This window comes from Anomaloglossus baeobatrachus, unplaced genomic scaffold (genome assembly GCF_048569485.1).
Source record: "Anomaloglossus baeobatrachus isolate aAnoBae1 unplaced genomic scaffold, aAnoBae1.hap1 Scaffold_4306, whole genome shotgun sequence".
In the NCBI taxonomy this organism is placed as follows: domain Eukaryota; kingdom Metazoa; phylum Chordata; class Amphibia; order Anura; family Aromobatidae; genus Anomaloglossus; species Anomaloglossus baeobatrachus.
In genome coordinates, this window is record NW_027443642.1 from 14,655 (window position 1) to 32,639 (window position 17,985).

Sequence of the window (17,985 nt, forward strand, 5' to 3'; positions counted from 1 at the left end):
TGATATAGTAATATATATAGTAATATGGCCGCTCTTCTCCTCAGTGTGATATAGTAATATATATATAGTAATATGGCCACTCTTCTCCTCAGTGTGATATAGTAATATATATAGTAATATGGCTGCTCTTCTCCTCAGTGTGATATAGTAATATATATAGTAATATGGCCGCTCTTCTCCTCAGTGTGATATAGTAATATATATAGTAATATGGCCGTTCTTCTCCTCAGTGTGATATAGTAATATATAGTGTCATGGCCGCTGTATACTGCATATAGCCGTGCAGCACAGTGTGGGACACATATATAGAGTTTGTGTATATGACGGCACATATATATTCTTTGTCTCAGAGCCGCAGGAGGGGACGCAGCCGTGGTTCATCAGTAAGCCTAAGTCCATGGTGTTATTTCCGGGGCAGAGCGCGCTGCTGTCCTGTGCCATCGCCGGAGACCCCTTCCCTGAGGTTCGCTGGATGAAGGATGGACGGGAGCTGGGCGGCCGCGATGTTCTGCAGAATGAAGACGTCTTCACGTTAATCCTGAGAAACGTTTATGAGGAAGACGCCGGAGTCTATCAGATCTGTCTCAGGTGAGAGGGTGCGGGCGCTGCGGTGGCCGCCGCCGGTTGTACTGTGTGTGGACCTGTGCAGGGGAGGGTCATCATTGTTCTCATATGTTCTGCTATCCTTCTTGGGACTATGGCTTTCCCATGCTTTACACTGCAGCTTTTCTTGTTCAGACTTGATGGATAGAAGGTGAAACTTCCAGGAGGGCGATTTTCTATTACAATAAGAACAGAAAAATTATAAACTGCGGAGAACTAGAATGGAGAATATCAGGAAACACCGGCGGATTGTAAGAGGGGAGGAGCTACAGCTAGTGGGTGGGGCCTCTATTAAAGGGAGGGGCCTCAATTAGAGGGTGGGCCTCAATAAGAGGGAGTGGCCACAATTAGAGGGCGAGGCCACAATTAGAGGGAGGGTACTCAATTAGAGGGAGTGGTCACAATTAGAGGGATGGGCCTCAATAAGAGAGAGGGGCCTCAATAAGAGGGAGGGGCCTCAATAAGAGGGAGGGGCCTCAATAAGAGGGGGTGGCCACAAATAGAGGGAGGACCTCAATAAGAGGGAGTGGCTACAATTAGACGGAGGCATGAGGGTTTTTTAATCAGTCAGGATAGTGCATTGAAATTTAGTGTTTGGTCAAACAGCAGCACAGAGTGTTTCAGCTGAGCCATCTTCATATATTCTCACATACCATTGAATATGCTAATGAAGGAGCCATACCAACATTGTAAACAGGTCATGTGACTTTTCTGTGCGTCTATACATATTGAAAGGGTTCTTCTTCTGATGATCTGAGTTTTTGTCACAGTGTATCAGTGCAGGGGAGAATTGTGAGGCTGAAATCCTAGACTTCTGTGTTCAGCCCCGACAATCCCTTGTCAGGTAAATACAAATGCAGCAAAGCCATCCGCTGTGCCGGCAGCACGAGACCGGGCCGGGGGCCAAAGACCGCAGACACAGGAAAACAATGAGAACCCGAAACATGAGGACCAAGCCCAGCAGCGCTGATGTGCGAATATTTGACTTTCTAAAATGTATTCCCAGTGGGAGGAGCCAGGCTCCGCAGGGGAGGAGTCATAGAAAAGGGGTTTCACATCCACTGTGCCGCCCCGTTAATGAGAATGAAGGCGGCTGAGCGCTTGGTGCGGAGGGATCCTATTGGACAGTGGATGATTCGGGCGGCTCCTGGTGAATTGGATGCAGGATATGGCACTGTTATATTGTGTCTGTAATCAGCAGTTCCTGTAGGCCGGGGGCTGAAGCCCTCCACCCGTGATATATGGCTGTGGTATGTGCAGGGCGGAGGCCTCGCCGCCTGTATCTCAGGCCGGAGAATCTGCTGGAAAAGATCTTAATATGGTATTGATTGTGCACGGGCCCCGTGCGCCTCCGTCTGTGAGTGCGATAAAACACTGGTGATCCATTATGTAGAATGTATCTCTTTGAAGGCAGCGAGGTGCTGCTCCGTGACGGAGGCATTGCCCGGAGGAATACGTTCTCCGCACCATATATGGCCACACTTCACTTTTTAATATAAACGAGAACAAGAGGAGGGGTCGATCCTCGCAGGATTCAGCGGAAAATTCTGAATGTTAGGCAGGAGGATGGGGGAGTAGTCTGTGGATTAAACATGAAACTTATAAAAATGCAGGACATGAGCCGTGGTCAGCCGTGGTCTGCGGTGGTCAGCGGTGCTCCGCGGTGGTCAGTGGTGCTCCGCGGTGGGCTGTCCTATAGGTGCCAACATCACATCAACCTGAGCTCATCTGTCTCCTAGAAAGTGCATAAAGAAGACCGAACACAACCTGAAAATTCAGGGGTGACCACAGCGACCACTAATAATCCCCCCATCTACAAAGGGACACGATAGACAGCGGCTCCATAGAATGCAACAGAAGCTACAGAGAACAATGCACCAGCCCTGCCAAACAGCTCCCTGCACCTCCGCTTCTGGGAGCCCATGAATCTGAAGAGGGTGAAGATTTAGAGTCTGATCTTTCAGGGCTGAGTTATGAGACTTACAAGGATTTTCCACTTAAAATAACAGAAACACAACAAAGACATATAAATCTCTCCATTGTAATAAGACATCTCCAAAAGTCATAAATATCAGCTCTAAAGCTGAAAAAACCCTCATCCATCCTCCAACCCACAACATTGTCTGCACAAGTGTCAGTCTACACTGTGCATCCGTCATTACATCCAGAACCAGGAAAATAGTCAGCATTTTTATTTATAGGTCGAAGATTAGACACTAAATAATTTTTAATATTTCTTTCCAAAGTTTTGGTTTTCTGATACATAGCTCCATTTATCTGCAAAATCCTACAGATAGATAAGATCCTGTCTGCAGCCACACCACTAGGGGGATCTCCCTGTATACAGAGATACATGATAAGATCCTGTCTGCAGCCACCACTAGGGGGAGCTCCCTGTATACAGAGATACATGATAAGATCCTGTCTGCAGCCACCACTAGGGGGAGCTCCCTGTATACAGCGATACATGATACGATCCTGTCTGCAGCCACCACTAGGGGGAGCTCCCTGTATACAGAGATATATGATAAGATCCTGTCTGCAGCCACCACTAGGGGGAGCTCCCTGTATACAGAGATACATGATAAGATCCTGTCTGCAGCCACCACTAGGGGGAGCTCCCTGTATACAGAGATACATGATAAGATCCTGTCTGCAGCCACCACTAGGGGGAGCTCCCTGTATACAGAGATACATGATAAGATCCTGTCTGCAGCCACCACTAGGGGGAGCTCCCTGTATACAGCGATACATGATAAGATCCTGTCTGCAGCCACCACTAGGGGGATCTCCCTGTATACAGAGATACATGATAAGATCCTGTCTGCAGCCACCACTAGGGGGAGCTCCCTGTATACAGAGATACATGATAAGATCCTGTCTGCAGCCACACCACTAGGGGGATCTCCCTGTATACAGAGATACATGATAAGATCCTGTCTGCAGCCACCACTAGGGGGAGCTCCCTGTATACAGAGATACATGATAAGATCCTGTCTGCAGCCACCACTAGAGGGAGCTCCCTGTATACAGAGATACATGATAAGATCCTGTCTGCAGTCACCACTAGGGGGAGCTCCCTGTATACAGAGATACATAAGATCCTGTCTGCAGCCACCACTAGGGGGATCTCCCTGTATACAGAGATACATGATAAGATCCTGTCTGCAGTCACCACTAGGGGGAGCTCCCTGTATACAGAGATACATGATAAGATCCTGTCTGCAGTCACCACTAGAGGGAGCTCCCTGTATACAGAGATACATGATAAGATCCTATCTGCAGTCACCACTAGAGGGAGCTCCCTGTATACAGAGATACATGATAAGATCCTGTCTGCAGCCACCACTAGGGGAAGCTCCCTGTAAGAGATCCATGATGAGATTCTGTCTGCAGCCACCACTAGGGGGAGCTCCCTGTATACAGAGATACATGATAAGATCCTGTCTGCAGTCACCACTAGGGGGAGCTCCCTGTATACAGAGATACATAAGATCCTGTCTGCAGCCACCACTAGGGGGATCTCCCTGTATACAGAGATACATGATAAGATCCTGTCTGCAGTCACCACTAGGGGGAGCTCCCTGTATACAGAGATACATGATAAGATCCTGTCTGCAGTCACCACTAGAGGGAGCTCCCTGTATACAGAGATACATGATAAGATCCTATCTGCAGTCACCACTAGAGGGAGCTCCCTGTATACAGAGATACATGATAAGATCCTGTCTGCAGCCACCACTAGGGGAAGCTCCCTGTAAGAGATCCATGATGAGATTCTGTCTGCAGCCACCACTAGGGGGAGCTCCCTGTATACAGAGATACATGATAAGATCCTGTCTGCAGCCACCACTAGGGGGAGCTCCCTGTATACAGAGATACATGATAAGATCCTGTCTGCAGCCACCACTAGGGGGAGCTCCCTGTATACAGAGATACATGATAAGATCCTGTCTGCAGCCACCACTAGGGGGAGCTCCCTGTATACAGAGATACATGATAAGATCCTGTCTGCAGCCACCACTAGAGGGAGCTCCCTGTATACAGAGATACATAAGATCCTGTCTGCAGCCACCACTAGGGGGAGCTCCCTGTATACAGAGATACATGATAAGATCCTGTCTGCAGCCACCACTAGAGGGAGCTCCCTGTATACAGAGATACATAAGATCCTGTCTGCAGCCACCACTAGGGGGAGCTCCCTGTATACAGAGATACATGATAAGATCCTGTCTGCAGCCACCACTAGGGGGAGCTCCCTGTATACAGAGATACATGATAAGATCCTGTCTGCAGCCACCACTAGGAGGAGCTCCCTGTATACAGAGATACATGATTAGATCCTGTCTGCAGTCACCACTAGGGGGAGCTCCCTGTATACAGAGATACATGATAAGATCCTGTCTGCAGCCACCACTAGGGGGAGATCCCTGTATACAGAGATACATGATAAGATCCTGTCTGCAGCCACCACTAGGGGGAGCTCCCTGTATACAGAGATACATGATAAGATCCTGTCTGCAGCCACCACTAGGGGGAGCTCCCTGTATACAGAGATACATGATAAGATCCTGTCTGCAGCCACCACTAGGGGGAGCTCCCTGTATACAGAGATACATGATAAGATCCTGTCTGCAGCCACCACTAGGGGGAGCTCCCTGTATACAGAGATACATGATAAGATCCTGTCTGCAGCCACCACTAGGGGGAGCTCCCTGTATACAGAGATACATGATAAGATCTTGTCTGCAGTCACCACTAGGGGGAGCTCCTTGTATACAGAGATACATGATAAGATCTTGTCTGCAGTCACCACTAGGGGGAGCTCCCTGTATACAGAGATACATGATAAGATCCTGTCTGTAGCCACCACTAGGGGGAGCTCCCTGTATACAGAGATACATGATAAGATCCTGTCTGCAGCCACCACTAGGGGGAGATCCCTGTATACAGAGATACATGATAAGATCCTGTCTGCAGCCACCACTAGGGGGAGCTCCCTGTATACAGAGATACATGATAAGATCCTGTCTGCAGCCACCACTAGGGGGAGCTCCCTGTATACAGAGATGCATGATAAGATCCTGTCTGCAGTCACCACTAGGGGGAGCTCCCTGTATACAGAGATACATGATAAGATCCTGTCTGCAGTCACCACTAGGGGGAGCTCCCTGTATACAGAGATACATGATAAGATCCTGTCTGCAGTCACCACTATGGGGAGCTCCCTGTATACAGAGATACTGATAAGAACCTGTCTGCAGTCACTACTAGGGGGAGCTCCCTGTATACAGAGATACATGATAAGAACCTGTCTGCAGTCACCACTAGAGGGAGCTCCCTGTATACAGAGATACATGATAAGATCCAGTCTGCAGCCACCACTAGGGGGAGCTCCCTGTATACATAAGATCCTGTGTGCAGCCACCACTAGGGGGAGCTCCCTGTATACAGAGATACATGATAAGATCCTGTCTGCAGCCACCACTAGGGGGATCTCCCTGTATACAGAGATACATGATAAGATCCTGTCTGCAGCCACCACTAGGGGGAGCTCCCTGTATACAGAGATACATGATAAGATCCTGTCTGCAGCCACCACTAGGGGGAGCTCCCTGTATACAGAGATGCATGATAAGATCCTGTCTGCAGCCACCACTAGGGGGAGATCCCTGTATACAGAGATACATGATAAGATCCTGTCTGCAGTCACCACTAGGGGGAGATCCCTGTATACAGAGATACATGATAAAATCCTGTCTGCAGCCACCACTAGGGGGAGCTCCCTGTATACAGAGATACATGATAAGATCCTGTCTGCAGTCACCACTAGGGGGAGCTCCCTGTATACAGAGATACATGATAAGACCCTGTCTGCAGCCACCACTAGGGGGAGCTCCCTGTATACAGAGATACACAAGACCCTGTCTGCAGCCACCACTAGGGGGAGCTCCCTGTATACAGAGATACATGATAAGATTCTGTCTGCAGCCACCACTAGGGGGAGCTCCCTGTATACAGAGATGCATGATAAGATCCTGTCTGCAGCCACCACTAGGGGGAGCTCCCTGTATACAGACATACATGATAAGATCCTGTCTGCAGCCACCACTAGGGGGAGCTCCCTGTATACAGAGATACATGATAAGATTCTGTCTGCAGCCACCACTAGGGGGAGCTCCCTGTATACAGAGATACATGATAAGATTCTGTCTGCAGTCACCACTAGGGGGAGCTCCCTGTATACAGAGATACATGATAAGATTCTGTCTGCAGTCACCACTAGGGGGAGATCCCTGTATACAGTGATACATGATAAGATCCTGTCTGCAGCCACCACTAGGGGGATCTCCCTGTATACAGAGATACATGATAAGATCCTGTCTGCAGCCACCACTAGGGGCAGCTCCCTGTATACAGAGATACATGATAAGATCCTGTCTGCAGCCACCACTAGGGGGAGCTCCCTGTATACAGAGATACATGATAAGATCCTGTCTGCAGCCACCACTAGGGGGAGCTCCCTGTATACAGAGATAGATGATAAGATCCTGTCTGCAGCCACCACTAGGGGGAGATCCCTGTATACAGAGATACATGATAAGATCCTGTCTGCAGCCACCACTAGGGGGAGCTCCCTGTATACAGAGATACATGATAAGATCCTGTCTGCAGCCACCACTAGGGGGAGCGCCCTGTATACAGAGATAGATGATAAGATCCTGTCTGCAGCCACCACTAGGGGGAGCTCCCTGTATACAGAGATAGATGATAAGATCCTGTCTGCAGCCACCACTAGGGGGAGCGCCCTGTATACAGAGATACATGATAAGATCCTGTCTGCAGCCACCACTAGGGGGCGCTCCCTGTATACAGAGATACATAAGATCCTGTCTGCAGCCACCACTAGGGGGAGCTCCCTGTATACAGAGATGCATGATATGTAACTTTATTAGTAGGATACATTAAATTTCTGGTGATTGTTAACCCCTTATTGACCCATGACGCTCTACATCAGTCATAGGTCGTGTCCCTGCCTTTGATGGGAGCTTGCATCTTTCCCTGCACATGTCCTCTGCCTCTATGAGCCGCTGGGGGATTAGATATTCGCTTGTTGCTGTTAACTAGTTAAATCCTCCTGCCAAATTCTGACAGTGGGATGTAATATGCTCCGGCAGGGGTCCGCGTCCTTCCCTGCTCCCATCGGCGGTCCTGTGACAGGATTGTGGGGCGCTGATGGGTTATCATGACATTCGGGGGCAGGTGATGACCCCTGTGTGTGACGCTGATGCCCGGCTCTGTACAGTGACCGGGTGACCGCAACTGAGGGAAGTAGGAAAAAAAATAGAAAGCAAAGAAACCACATTTCACGTCACCGCAGGGAAGATAAAACAATAAGAACATAAATACACGTCTTTGGTGTCGCCGCGATCAGAAACGTCCCATCTGTCAAATATAAATGAGTAAAATATAACAGGAATTCATCCGATGGTGAACACTTTAATGAAAAAAACGCCAGAATTGTAGTATTTTTGTCCTTTTCAACATCAGTAAAAATGTAATAACTGTATGTATCCTGAAGTGATCGTAATAAATCGTGGCTCAAAGTCGCACAGACCCGGAACCCAAACACTGTGAATAAAATCCACACAAACACTACTGCACAATTTCACTTGTTTTTTATTTTGCCACAGTTGGAATTTTTTTTTCCTGCTTCCATCATATAATACAATCAATGGTGTCATTCAAGAGTACAACTCATCCTAGAAACCCCGAGCCCGCACACGGCTGCATCAACGGGAAATGAAAAGTATGGCTATTCAAATAAAAGGAGGAGAAAACGAAATCAATAAAAACTAAAAATCACCCGTCCCTTAAGGGTTAATCCGTAATTCTGCTGCTTTTACCTCTATGATGTGGCTGCTGTGGACCCCAACTACTGACACGCTGAGGCATGACGCCCTGTGTCCCCCTGGATCGTCTCTTCTTCTGGGTCTGCCCCTGCAGAGCTGATATGAGGGTCTGTGGCAGCTGTAGTCGCCCTGTGTCCCCCTGGATCTTCTCTTCTTCTGGGGTCTGCCCCTGCAGAGCGGATATGAGGGTCTGTGGTAGCTGTAGTCGCCCTGTGTCCCCCTGGATCTTCTCTTCTTCTGGGGCTGCCCCTGCAGAGCTGATATGAGGGTCTGTGGCAGCTGTAGTCACCCTGTGTCACCCTGAATCGTTTCTTCTTCTGGGGTCTGCCCCTGCAGAGCTGATATGAGGGTCTGTGGCCGCTGTAGTCACCCTGTGTCCCCCTGGATCTTCTCTTCTTCTGGGGTCTGCCCCTGCAGAGCGGATATGAAGCTCTGTGGCAGCTGTAGTTGCCCTGTGTCCTCCTGGATATTCTCTTCTTCTGGGGCTGCCCCTGCAGAGCGGATATGAGGGTCTGTGGTAGCTGTAGTCGCCCTGTGTCCCCCTGGATTGTCTTTTCTGGGGTCTGCCCCTGCAGAGCGGATATGAGGGTCTGTGGTAGCTGTAGTCGCCCTGTGTCACCCTGGATCGTCTCTTCTTCTGGGGTCTGCCCCTGCAGAGCTGATATGAGGGTCTGTGGCAGCTATAGTCGCCCGGTGTCACCCTGGATCTTCTCTTCTTCTGGGGTCTGCCCCTGCAGAGCGGATATGAAGGTCTGTGGCAGCTGTAGTTGCCCTGTGTCCTCCTGGATATTCTCTTCTTCTGGGGCTGCCCCTGCAGAGCGGATATGAGGGTCTGTGGTAGCTGTAGTCGCCCTGTGTCCCCCTGGATTGTCTTTTCTGGGGTCTGCCCCTGCAGAGCGGATATGAGGGTCTGTGGTAGCTGTAGTCGCCCTGTGTCACCCTGGATCGTCTCTTCTTCTGGGGTCTGCCCCTGCAGAGCTGATATGAGGGTCTGTGGCAGCTATAGTCGCCCTGTGTCCCCCTGGATCTTCTCTTCTTCTGGAGTCTGCCCCTGCAGAGCGGATATGTGGGTCTGTGGCAGCTGTAGTTGCCCTGTGTCACCCTGGATTGTCTCTTCTGGGGTCTGCCCCTGCAGAGCGGATATGAGGGTCTGTGGTAGCTGTAGTCGCCCTGTGTCCCCCTGGATCTTCTCTTCTTCTGGGGCTGCCCCTGCAGACCGGATATGAGGGTCTGTGGCAGCTGTAGTCGCCCTGTGTCACCCTGGATCTTCTCTTCTTCTGGGGCTGCCCCTGCAGAGCGGATATGAGGGTCTGTGGCAGCTGTAGTCGCCCTGTGTCACCCTGGATCGCCTCTTCTGGGGTCTGCCCCTGCAGAGCGGATATGAGGGTCTGTGGTAGCTGTAGTCGCCCTGTGTCCCCCTTGATCTTCTCTTCTTCTGGGGCTGCCCCTGCAGAGCGGATATGAGGGTCTGTGGCAGCTGTAGTCGCCCTGTGTCACCCTGGATCGCCTCTTCTGGGGTCTGCCCCTGCAGAGCGGATATGAGGGTCTGTGGCAGCTGTAATCGCCCTGTGTCCCCCTGGATCTTCTCTTCTTCTGGGGCTGCCCCTGCAGAGCGAATATGAGGGTCTGTGGCAGCTGTAGTCGCCCTGTGTCACCCTGGATTGTCTCTTCTGGGGTCTGCCCCTGCAGAGCGGATATGAGGGTGTGTGGTAGCTGTAGTTGCCCTGTGTCCCCCTGGATCTTCTCTTCTTCTGGGGCAGCCCCTGCAGAGCGGATATGAGGGTCTGTGGCAGCTGTAGTCGCCCTGTGTCACCCTGGATTGTCTTTTCTGGGGTCTGCCCCTGCAGAGCGGATATGAGGGTGTGTGGTAGCTGTAGTCGCCCTGTGTCCCCCTGGATCTTCTCTTCTTCTGGGGCTGCCCCTGCAGAGCGGATATGAGGGTCTGTGGCAGCTGTAGTCGCCCTGTGTCCCCCTGGATTGTCTCTTCTGGGGCTGCCCCTGCAGAGCGGATATGAGGGTCTGTGGCAGCTGTAGTCGCCCTGTGTCACCCTGGATTGTCTCTTCTGGGGTCTGCCCCTGCAGAGCGGATATGAGGGTCTGTGGCAGCTGTAGTCGCCCTGTGTCACCCTGGATTGTCTTTTCTGGGGTCTGCCCCTGCAGAGGGCATATGAGGGTCTGTGGCAGCTGTAGTCGCCCTGTGTCACCCTGGATTGTCTTTTCTGGGGTCTGCCCAGCTCTGAATTTTCAGACTTTTTATTTATTTTTTTTTCTTCCAAAAACCACATTCCGAGTTTGGGTTCCCGGAAACAACCTATTGTCAGATGATCAGAGCGCGGCTATGATTAACTCCTCACATTCTGGACATCTGCAGAGCAGCTGTTTGTGCTGCGTTTTGTGCCAATCAGATAAAAACTACTTTTTTCACGCATTTCTCTTATTTTTTTATGTTTGTGGCTCCGGGTTATTTTTCACGCGTTTCTCTTGTGTTTTGTGTCTTCAGCTACGGGTTATTTTTCACGCATATCGCTTGTGTTTCATGTCTGCGGCTCCAGGTTATTTTTCACGCGTTTTGCTTGGTTTTATATCTGCGGCTCTGGGTTTTTTTCACACGTTTCTCTTGTGTTTCATGTCTGCTGCTCTGGGTTATTTTTCACGCGTTTCGCTTGTCTTTTATGTCTGCGGCACTGGGTTATTGTTCACGCGTTTCTCTTTTGTTTCATGTCTGGGGCACTGGGTTATTTTTCACACGTTTCTTTTGTGTTTCATGTCTGCGGCTCCGGGTTATTTTTCACGCGTTTCGCTTGTCTTTTATGTCTGCGGCACTGGGTTATTTTTCACGCGTTTCGCTTGTGTTTCTTGTCTGCAGCACTGAGGTTTTTTTCACGCGTTTTGCTTGTGTTTTATGTTTGCAGCTCTGGGTTATTTTTCATGCGTTTCGCTTGTCTTTTATGTCTGCGGCACTGTTTTTTTTTTCACGCGTTTCGCTTGTGTTTCATGTCTGCGGCTCCGGGTTATTTTTCACGCGTTTCTCTTGTGTTTTGTGTCTTCAGCTACGGGTTATTTTTCACGCATATCGCTTGTGTTTCATGTCTGCGGCTCCAGGTTATTTTTCACGCGTTTTGCTTGGTTTTATATCTGCGGCTCTGGGTTTTTTTCACACGTTTCTCTTGTGTTTCATGTCTGCTGCTCTGGGTTATTTTTCACGCGTTTCGCTTGTCTTTTATGTCTGCGGCACTGGGTTATTGTTCACGCGTTTCTCTTTTGTTTCATGTCTGGGGCACTGGGTTATTTTTCACACGTTTCTTTTGTGTTTCATGTCTGCGGCTCCGGGTTATTTTTCACGCGTTTCGCTTGTCTTTTATGTCTGCGGCACTGGGTTATTTTTCACGCGTTTCGCTTGTGTTTCTTGTCTGCAGCACTGAGGTTTTTTTCACGCGTTTTGCTTGTGTTTTATGTTTGCAGCTCTGGGTTATTTTTCATGCGTTTCGCTTGTCTTTTATGTCTGCGGCACTGTTTTTTTTTTCACGCGTTTCGCTTGTGTTTCATGTCTGCGGCTCCGGGTTATTTTTCACGCGTTTCTCTTGTGTTTTGTGTCTTCAGCTACGGGTTATTTTTCACGCATATCGCTTGTGTTTCATGTCTGCGGCTCCAGGTTATTTTTCACGCGTTTTGCTTGGTTTTATATCTGCGGCTCTGGGTTTTTTTCACACGTTTCTCTTGTGTTTCATGTCTGCTGCTCTGGGTTATTTTTCACGCGTTTCGCTTGTCTTTTATGTCTGCGGCACTGGGTTATTGTTCACGCGTTTCTCTTTTGTTTCATGTCTGGGGCACTGGGTTATTTTTCACACGTTTCTTTTGTGTTTCATGTCTGCGGCTCCGGGTTATTTTTCACGCGTTTCGCTTGTCTTTTATGTCTGCGGCACTGGGTTATTTTTCACGCGTTTCGCTTGTGTTTCTTGTCTGCAGCACTGAGGTTTTTTTCACGCGTTTTGCTTGTGTTTTATGTTTGCAGCTCTGGGTTATTTTTCATGCGTTTCGCTTGTCTTTTATGTCTGCGGCACTGTTTTTTTTTTCACGCGTTTCGCTTGTGTTTCATGTCTGCGGCTCCGGGTTATTTTTCACGCGTTTCTCTTGTGTTTTGTGTCTTCAGCTACGGGTTATTTTTCACGCATATCGCTTGTGTTTCATGTCTGCGGCTCCAGGTTATTTTTCACGCGTTTTGCTTGGTTTTATATCTGCGGCTCTGGGTTTTTTTCACACGTTTCTCTTGTGTTTCATGTCTGCTGCTCTGGGTTATTTTTCACGCGTTTCGCTTGTCTTTTATGTCTGCGGCACTGGGTTATTGTTCACGCGTTTCTCTTTTGTTTCATGTCTGGGGCACTGGGTTATTTTTCACACGTTTCTTTTGTGTTTCATGTCTGCGGCTCCGGGTTATTTTTCACGCGTTTCGCTTGTCTTTTATGTCTGCGGCACTGGGTTATTTTTCACGCGTTTCGCTTGTGTTTCTTGTCTGCAGCACTGAGGTTTTTTTCACGCGTTTTGCTTGTGTTTTATGTTTGCAGCTCTGGGTTATTTTTCATGCGTTTCGCTTGTCTTTTATGTCTGCGGCACTGTTTTTTTTTTCACGCGTTTCGCTTGTGTTTCATGTCTGCGGCTCCGGGTTATTTTTCACGCGTTTTGCTTGTCTTTTATGTCTGCGGCACTGAGTTATGTTTCACGCGTTTCGCTTGTGTTTCAGGTCTGCGGCTTCGGGTTATTTCTCACGCGTTTCTCTAGTGTTTCATGTCTGGGGCTCCGGGTTATTTCTCACGCGTTTCGCTTGTGTTTCATGTCTGGGGCTCCGGGTTATGTTTCACGCGTTTTGCTTGTCTTTTATGTCTGCGGCACTGAGTTATGTTTCACGCGTTTCGCTTGTTTCATGTCTGGGGCTCCGGGTTATTTTTCACGCGTTTTGCTTGTCTTTTATGTCTGCGGCACTGAGTTATGTTTCACGCGTTTCGCTTGTGTGTCATGTCTGCGGCTGCGGCTCTGGGACTGAGCTCTGAACACGTCCCGGGATGTCGGACCGGGCTGTGAATAAACTATTGTCTCGTTGTACTTTCTGTCATTTGATTGTTTTCCCGAGGATATAACCTTCCCTGTGTGTCTTGCAGGAACGCGGTGGGGGAGTGCAGCTGCCAGGTGTCTGTGCTGCTGCAGGACGCCGACACACAGTAAGTCTCCGCACAGTCTCTGGACGGCCGCTGCTATTTTTTGCTCAGCTAATTCTCTTCCCTCCCCGACCTATGAGCCTCTAATCCCCCAAATGTGACCCTCCGGACACAGCCAGGGAGCGGGGCCGGGGATCTTATTTTTTTGGCTGTTTTCCTTATAAGGATACTGAAGTCATCACTGATGCAATAAAGCGATGGACTCGGTTCCTTCTCCGCAGATTCTCCTCCCCTAGGACTTGTTTGATTCTGGAGCCAATCCTCCCTAAGTGCCTCTTTCTCCTTTCTTTTGCTGACACTTAGGCACAGGGAGCAGCCGGGCTTTTCAGAAAGAGATGGATGTGGCCCTGACAATGCACTAAGGATTGGAGAAGCGAGCCACAGAGCTGACAATCAAGAGAGCATCGGTGGCGTACTCAAGAGAAGAGTAGAGGTGAAGGAGCACACTGAGGAAAACCTCCGGCACCAAGAAGCTGAGCAGCTGGACTTCCGGAATCTGCTGGGAAAGAAAGTGACCACTAGAACTGTTTCTGAGGAGAACCTCAAAGACCTCTCGGCCGAGCAAATGGACTTCAGAGCCAACCTCCAGCGACAGGTCAAACCCAAGGCTTCGTCAGAGGATGAGCGCAAGGTCAACAGCCCGCAGCAGGTGGATTTCCGATCAGTTCTGGGCAAAAAGACTCCTGTTTCAAAACCTCAAGTAGTGGAAAAAGTTCAAGCCAAACCCGCCACCGCCGACTTCAGGTCATTGCTCGGAAACAAGAAGAAAGTGCCGACCGAAAACGGAAACGCCAACAGCACCGAGCCCCACGAAAATGCAAAGCCCTTCAGCAAAGAAGAAAAACTCAAGCCCCTGGTCAAAGATGAGAAGCCAAAACCTGCAGGGAAGGAGGAGAGCGCCAAGCCAGTCGTCAATCAGGAGAAGGCAAAGTCTCTGTTCACCCAGGAAAAAGCCAAACCTCCTGCCCTAAAGGATGAGAAGCTGAAACCTGCCGCCAAAGAAGAGAATGCCAAGCCGGCAATCAATCATGAAAAGGTGAAACCCCTGACCAAGGAGGAAAATGCTAAACCTGCGGTCAATCATGAAAAGGTGAAACCCCTGACCAAGGAGGAAAATGCTAAACCTACGGTCAATCATGAAAAGGTGAAACCCCTGACCAAGGAGGAAAATGCTAAACCTACGGTCAACCAGGAAAAAGTGAAACCCCTGACCAAGGAGGAAAATGCTAAACCTACAGTCAACCAGGAAAAAGCGAAACCCCTGACCAAGGAGGAAGATGCTAAACCTGCGGTCAACCAGGAAAAAGCAAAGGTCAGCGTCAATGAACAAGTGGCCAAACCAGCATTAAATCAGGAAAAGGTGAAACTCTCTGCTAAGGAGGAGAAGTTAAAAATTGGGGCCAATGAAGAAAGCTCCAAGTCTCCGGGCAAAGAAGATGCTACTAAGCCCTCAGCTGTGGAGGAGAAAGTCAAACCTGCAGCCAAGGAGGAGAAGGTGGAGCAGAACTGTGTGTCCGTAGTGGACGGAGAGGTGGAGAGCAAGGCGTCTGTGGAGAGTGCGGCCGGGACCCTGCCTGTGTTCTCCGAGGTCTTACAAGATGCCAAGTTAGTGGATGGTGAAAAATTGGTTCTACAGTGCCGGGTCACCTCAGAGCCACCACCAACGGTCACATGGACTCTCGATGGAAAAGTCATAAAGTCCTCCAAGTTCATAGTACTTGCTCAGGAAGGTAATTATGAAGAGTGACCCTGATGGGCGAGTGTCCCTGGTGTGTAAGTGAGTGTCCCTGGTGAGTAAGTGAGTGTCCCTGGTGAGTAAGTGAGTGTCCCTGGTGTGTATGTGAGTGTCCCTGGTGTGTATGTGAGTGTCCCTGCTATGAGTGGGCGAGTGTCCCTGATGTGTGTGTGAGTATATCCCTTGTGTGTATGTGAGTGTCCCTGGTGTGAGTATTCCTGGTGTATATGAGTATCCCCGGTGTATGTGAGTGTGAGTATTGCTTTGGGGGTGAGTGATGCTCCGAGGGTGAGTGTTGCTCCGGGAGTTAGTGTTGTCCGGGGGTGAGTGTCTCCGGTGTGTGAGTGATGCTCCCGGTATGAGTGATGCCCCGGTGTGTGAGTGTTGCCCCGGGGGTGAGTGTTGCCCCGGGGGTGAGTGTTGCCCCGGGGGTGAGTGTTGCCCCGGAGGTGAGTGTTGCCCCGGGGGTGAGTGTTGCCCCGGGGGTGAGTGTTGCCCCGGGGGTGAGTGTTGCTCCGGGGGTGAGTGTTGCTCCGGGGGTGAGTGTCTCCTGGGGGTAAGTGTTGCCCCGGGGGTTAGTGTCTCTGGGTGTGTGAGTGTTGCCCTGGGGGTAAGTGTTGCCCCGGGGGTGAGTGTCTCTGGGTGTTTGGGTGTTGCTCCGGGGGTGAGTGTTGCTCCGGGGGTGAGTGTTGCTCCGGGGGTGAGTGTCTCCTGGGGGTAAGTGTTGCCCCGGGGGTTAGTGTCTCTGGGTGTGTGAGTGTTGCCCTGGGGGTGAGTGTCTCTGGGTGTGTGGGTGTTGCTCCGGGGGTGAGTGTTGCTCCGGGGGTGAGTGTCTCCGGGTGTGTGGGTGTTGCTCCAGGGGTGAGTGTTCCCCCGGGGGTGAGTGTCTCCGGGTGTGTGGGTGTTGCTCCAGGGGTGAGTTTTCCCCCGGGGGTGAGTGTTGCCCCGGTGGTGAGTGTCTCTTGGTGTGTGGGTGTTGCTCCGGGGGTGAGTGTTACTGCGGGGGTGAGTGTTGCCCCTGGGGTGAGTGTCTCTGGGTGTGTGAGTGTTGCTCTGGGGGTGAGTGTTGCTCCGGGGGTGAGTGTTGCCCCGGGGGTGAGTGTCTCTGGGTGTGTGGGTGTTGCTCCGGGGGTGAGTGTTGCTCCGGGGGTGAGTGTTGCCCCGGGGGTGAGTGTCTCTGAGTGTGTGGGTGTTGCTCCGGGGGTGAGTGTTGCTCCGGGGGTGAGTGTTGCCCCGGGGGTGAGTGTCTCTGAGTGTGTGGGTGTTGCTCCGGGGGTGAGTGTTGCTCCGGGGGTGAGTGTTGCCCCGGGGGTGAGTGTCTCTGGGTGTGTGGGTGTTGCTCCGGGGGTGACTGTTGCTCCGGGGGTGACTGTTGCTCCGGGGGTGACTGTTGCTCCGGGGGTGACTGTTGCTCCGGGGGTGAGTGTCTCTGGGTGTGTGAGTGTTGCCCCGTGGGTGAGTGTTGCCCCGGGGGTGAGTGTTCCCCTTGGATGAGTGTACCCTCTCTTGCTCGGCTGCTTTCTCTGGACGTTCTGTAAGTCGCTGATCGTTGTCAGTACATTGTAACAAACCCTCAGCTGTTTGTTTTTAGCTTCTGACTTTTGCAATGTGTCTGTATTTAGCAATCGCCTGTGAGCGTAAAGGGGTTGTCCAGTGGAAACAATTTGTCACCGATGCACATTACAGGTGACACCTTATTGATCGTGGGGTCCGGCCGCCGTGTCCTGCACCTATTGGCAGCGTGGAGCGCTGTTATCCTATTACATAATGGAGCCACGTGCGCCCCCCCACCCAACCTCTACTCAATGCTTTCTCTGTGGAGCTGCTGGAGACGCCGAGCGCTGCTCTCAACACCCAGGATGGAGGAAAATGCAGCAGTGGTCGGGCATGTGCAGTACTGCCCTCTGCTGCTGGTCGGTGCAGGTGCCAGTGGTCGGGCATGTGCAGTACTGCCCCGTGCTGCTGGTCGGTGCAGGTGCCAGCGGTCAGGTATGTGCAGTACTGCCCTCTGCTGCTGGTCGGTGCAGGTGCCAGCGGTCGGGCATGTGCAGTACTGCCCTGTGCTGACGGTCGGTGCAGGTGCCAGTGGTCGGGCATGTGCAGTGCTGCCCCGTGCTGCCGGTCGGTGCAGGTGCCAGCGGTCAGGTGCCAGCGGTCAGGTATGTGCAGTACTGCCCCGTGCTGCCGGTCGGTGCAGGTGCCAGCGGTCAGGCATGTGCGGTCCTGCCCCGTGCTGCCGGTCGGTGCAGGTGCCAGCGGTCGGACCCTCACGATCAGTCCTGCAGATTGGTGATGATTCAGGGTGGTCAGGATCTTCTAGGCCGTCACAATGTATCAGCCTGGAGTCCAGCGGGTTTATGGAGCAGGCGGATACAATGTAACGAACCCTCAGCTCTGAGAGTGTCTGGCGTTATGCAGGTTGTTGCTTGTTTCTGTTCTTTGATTGGAAGCGGAGATCTTGATAATATTTCATACATGAAATCTTGGAGAGTTTTCGAGTGGCTCCTGGTCTGTGGATGAAGCG

At 51.0% G+C, this 17,985-nt stretch overlaps 1 protein-coding gene across 1 annotated transcript; it reads left to right on the forward strand.

Moving 5' to 3' along the window:
• Positions 1-350: 350 nt before the first annotated feature.
• On the forward strand, positions 351-15,456 carry LOC142279408 (uncharacterized; the record flags this gene model as incomplete). Its single annotated transcript, XM_075332685.1, has 3 exons — positions 351-588; positions 13,670-13,729; positions 14,030-15,456. Coding segments are annotated over 3 exons (1,725 nt in total), but the record flags the coding sequence as incomplete, so codon positions are not given.
• Positions 15,457-17,985: the final 2,529 nt, after the last annotated feature.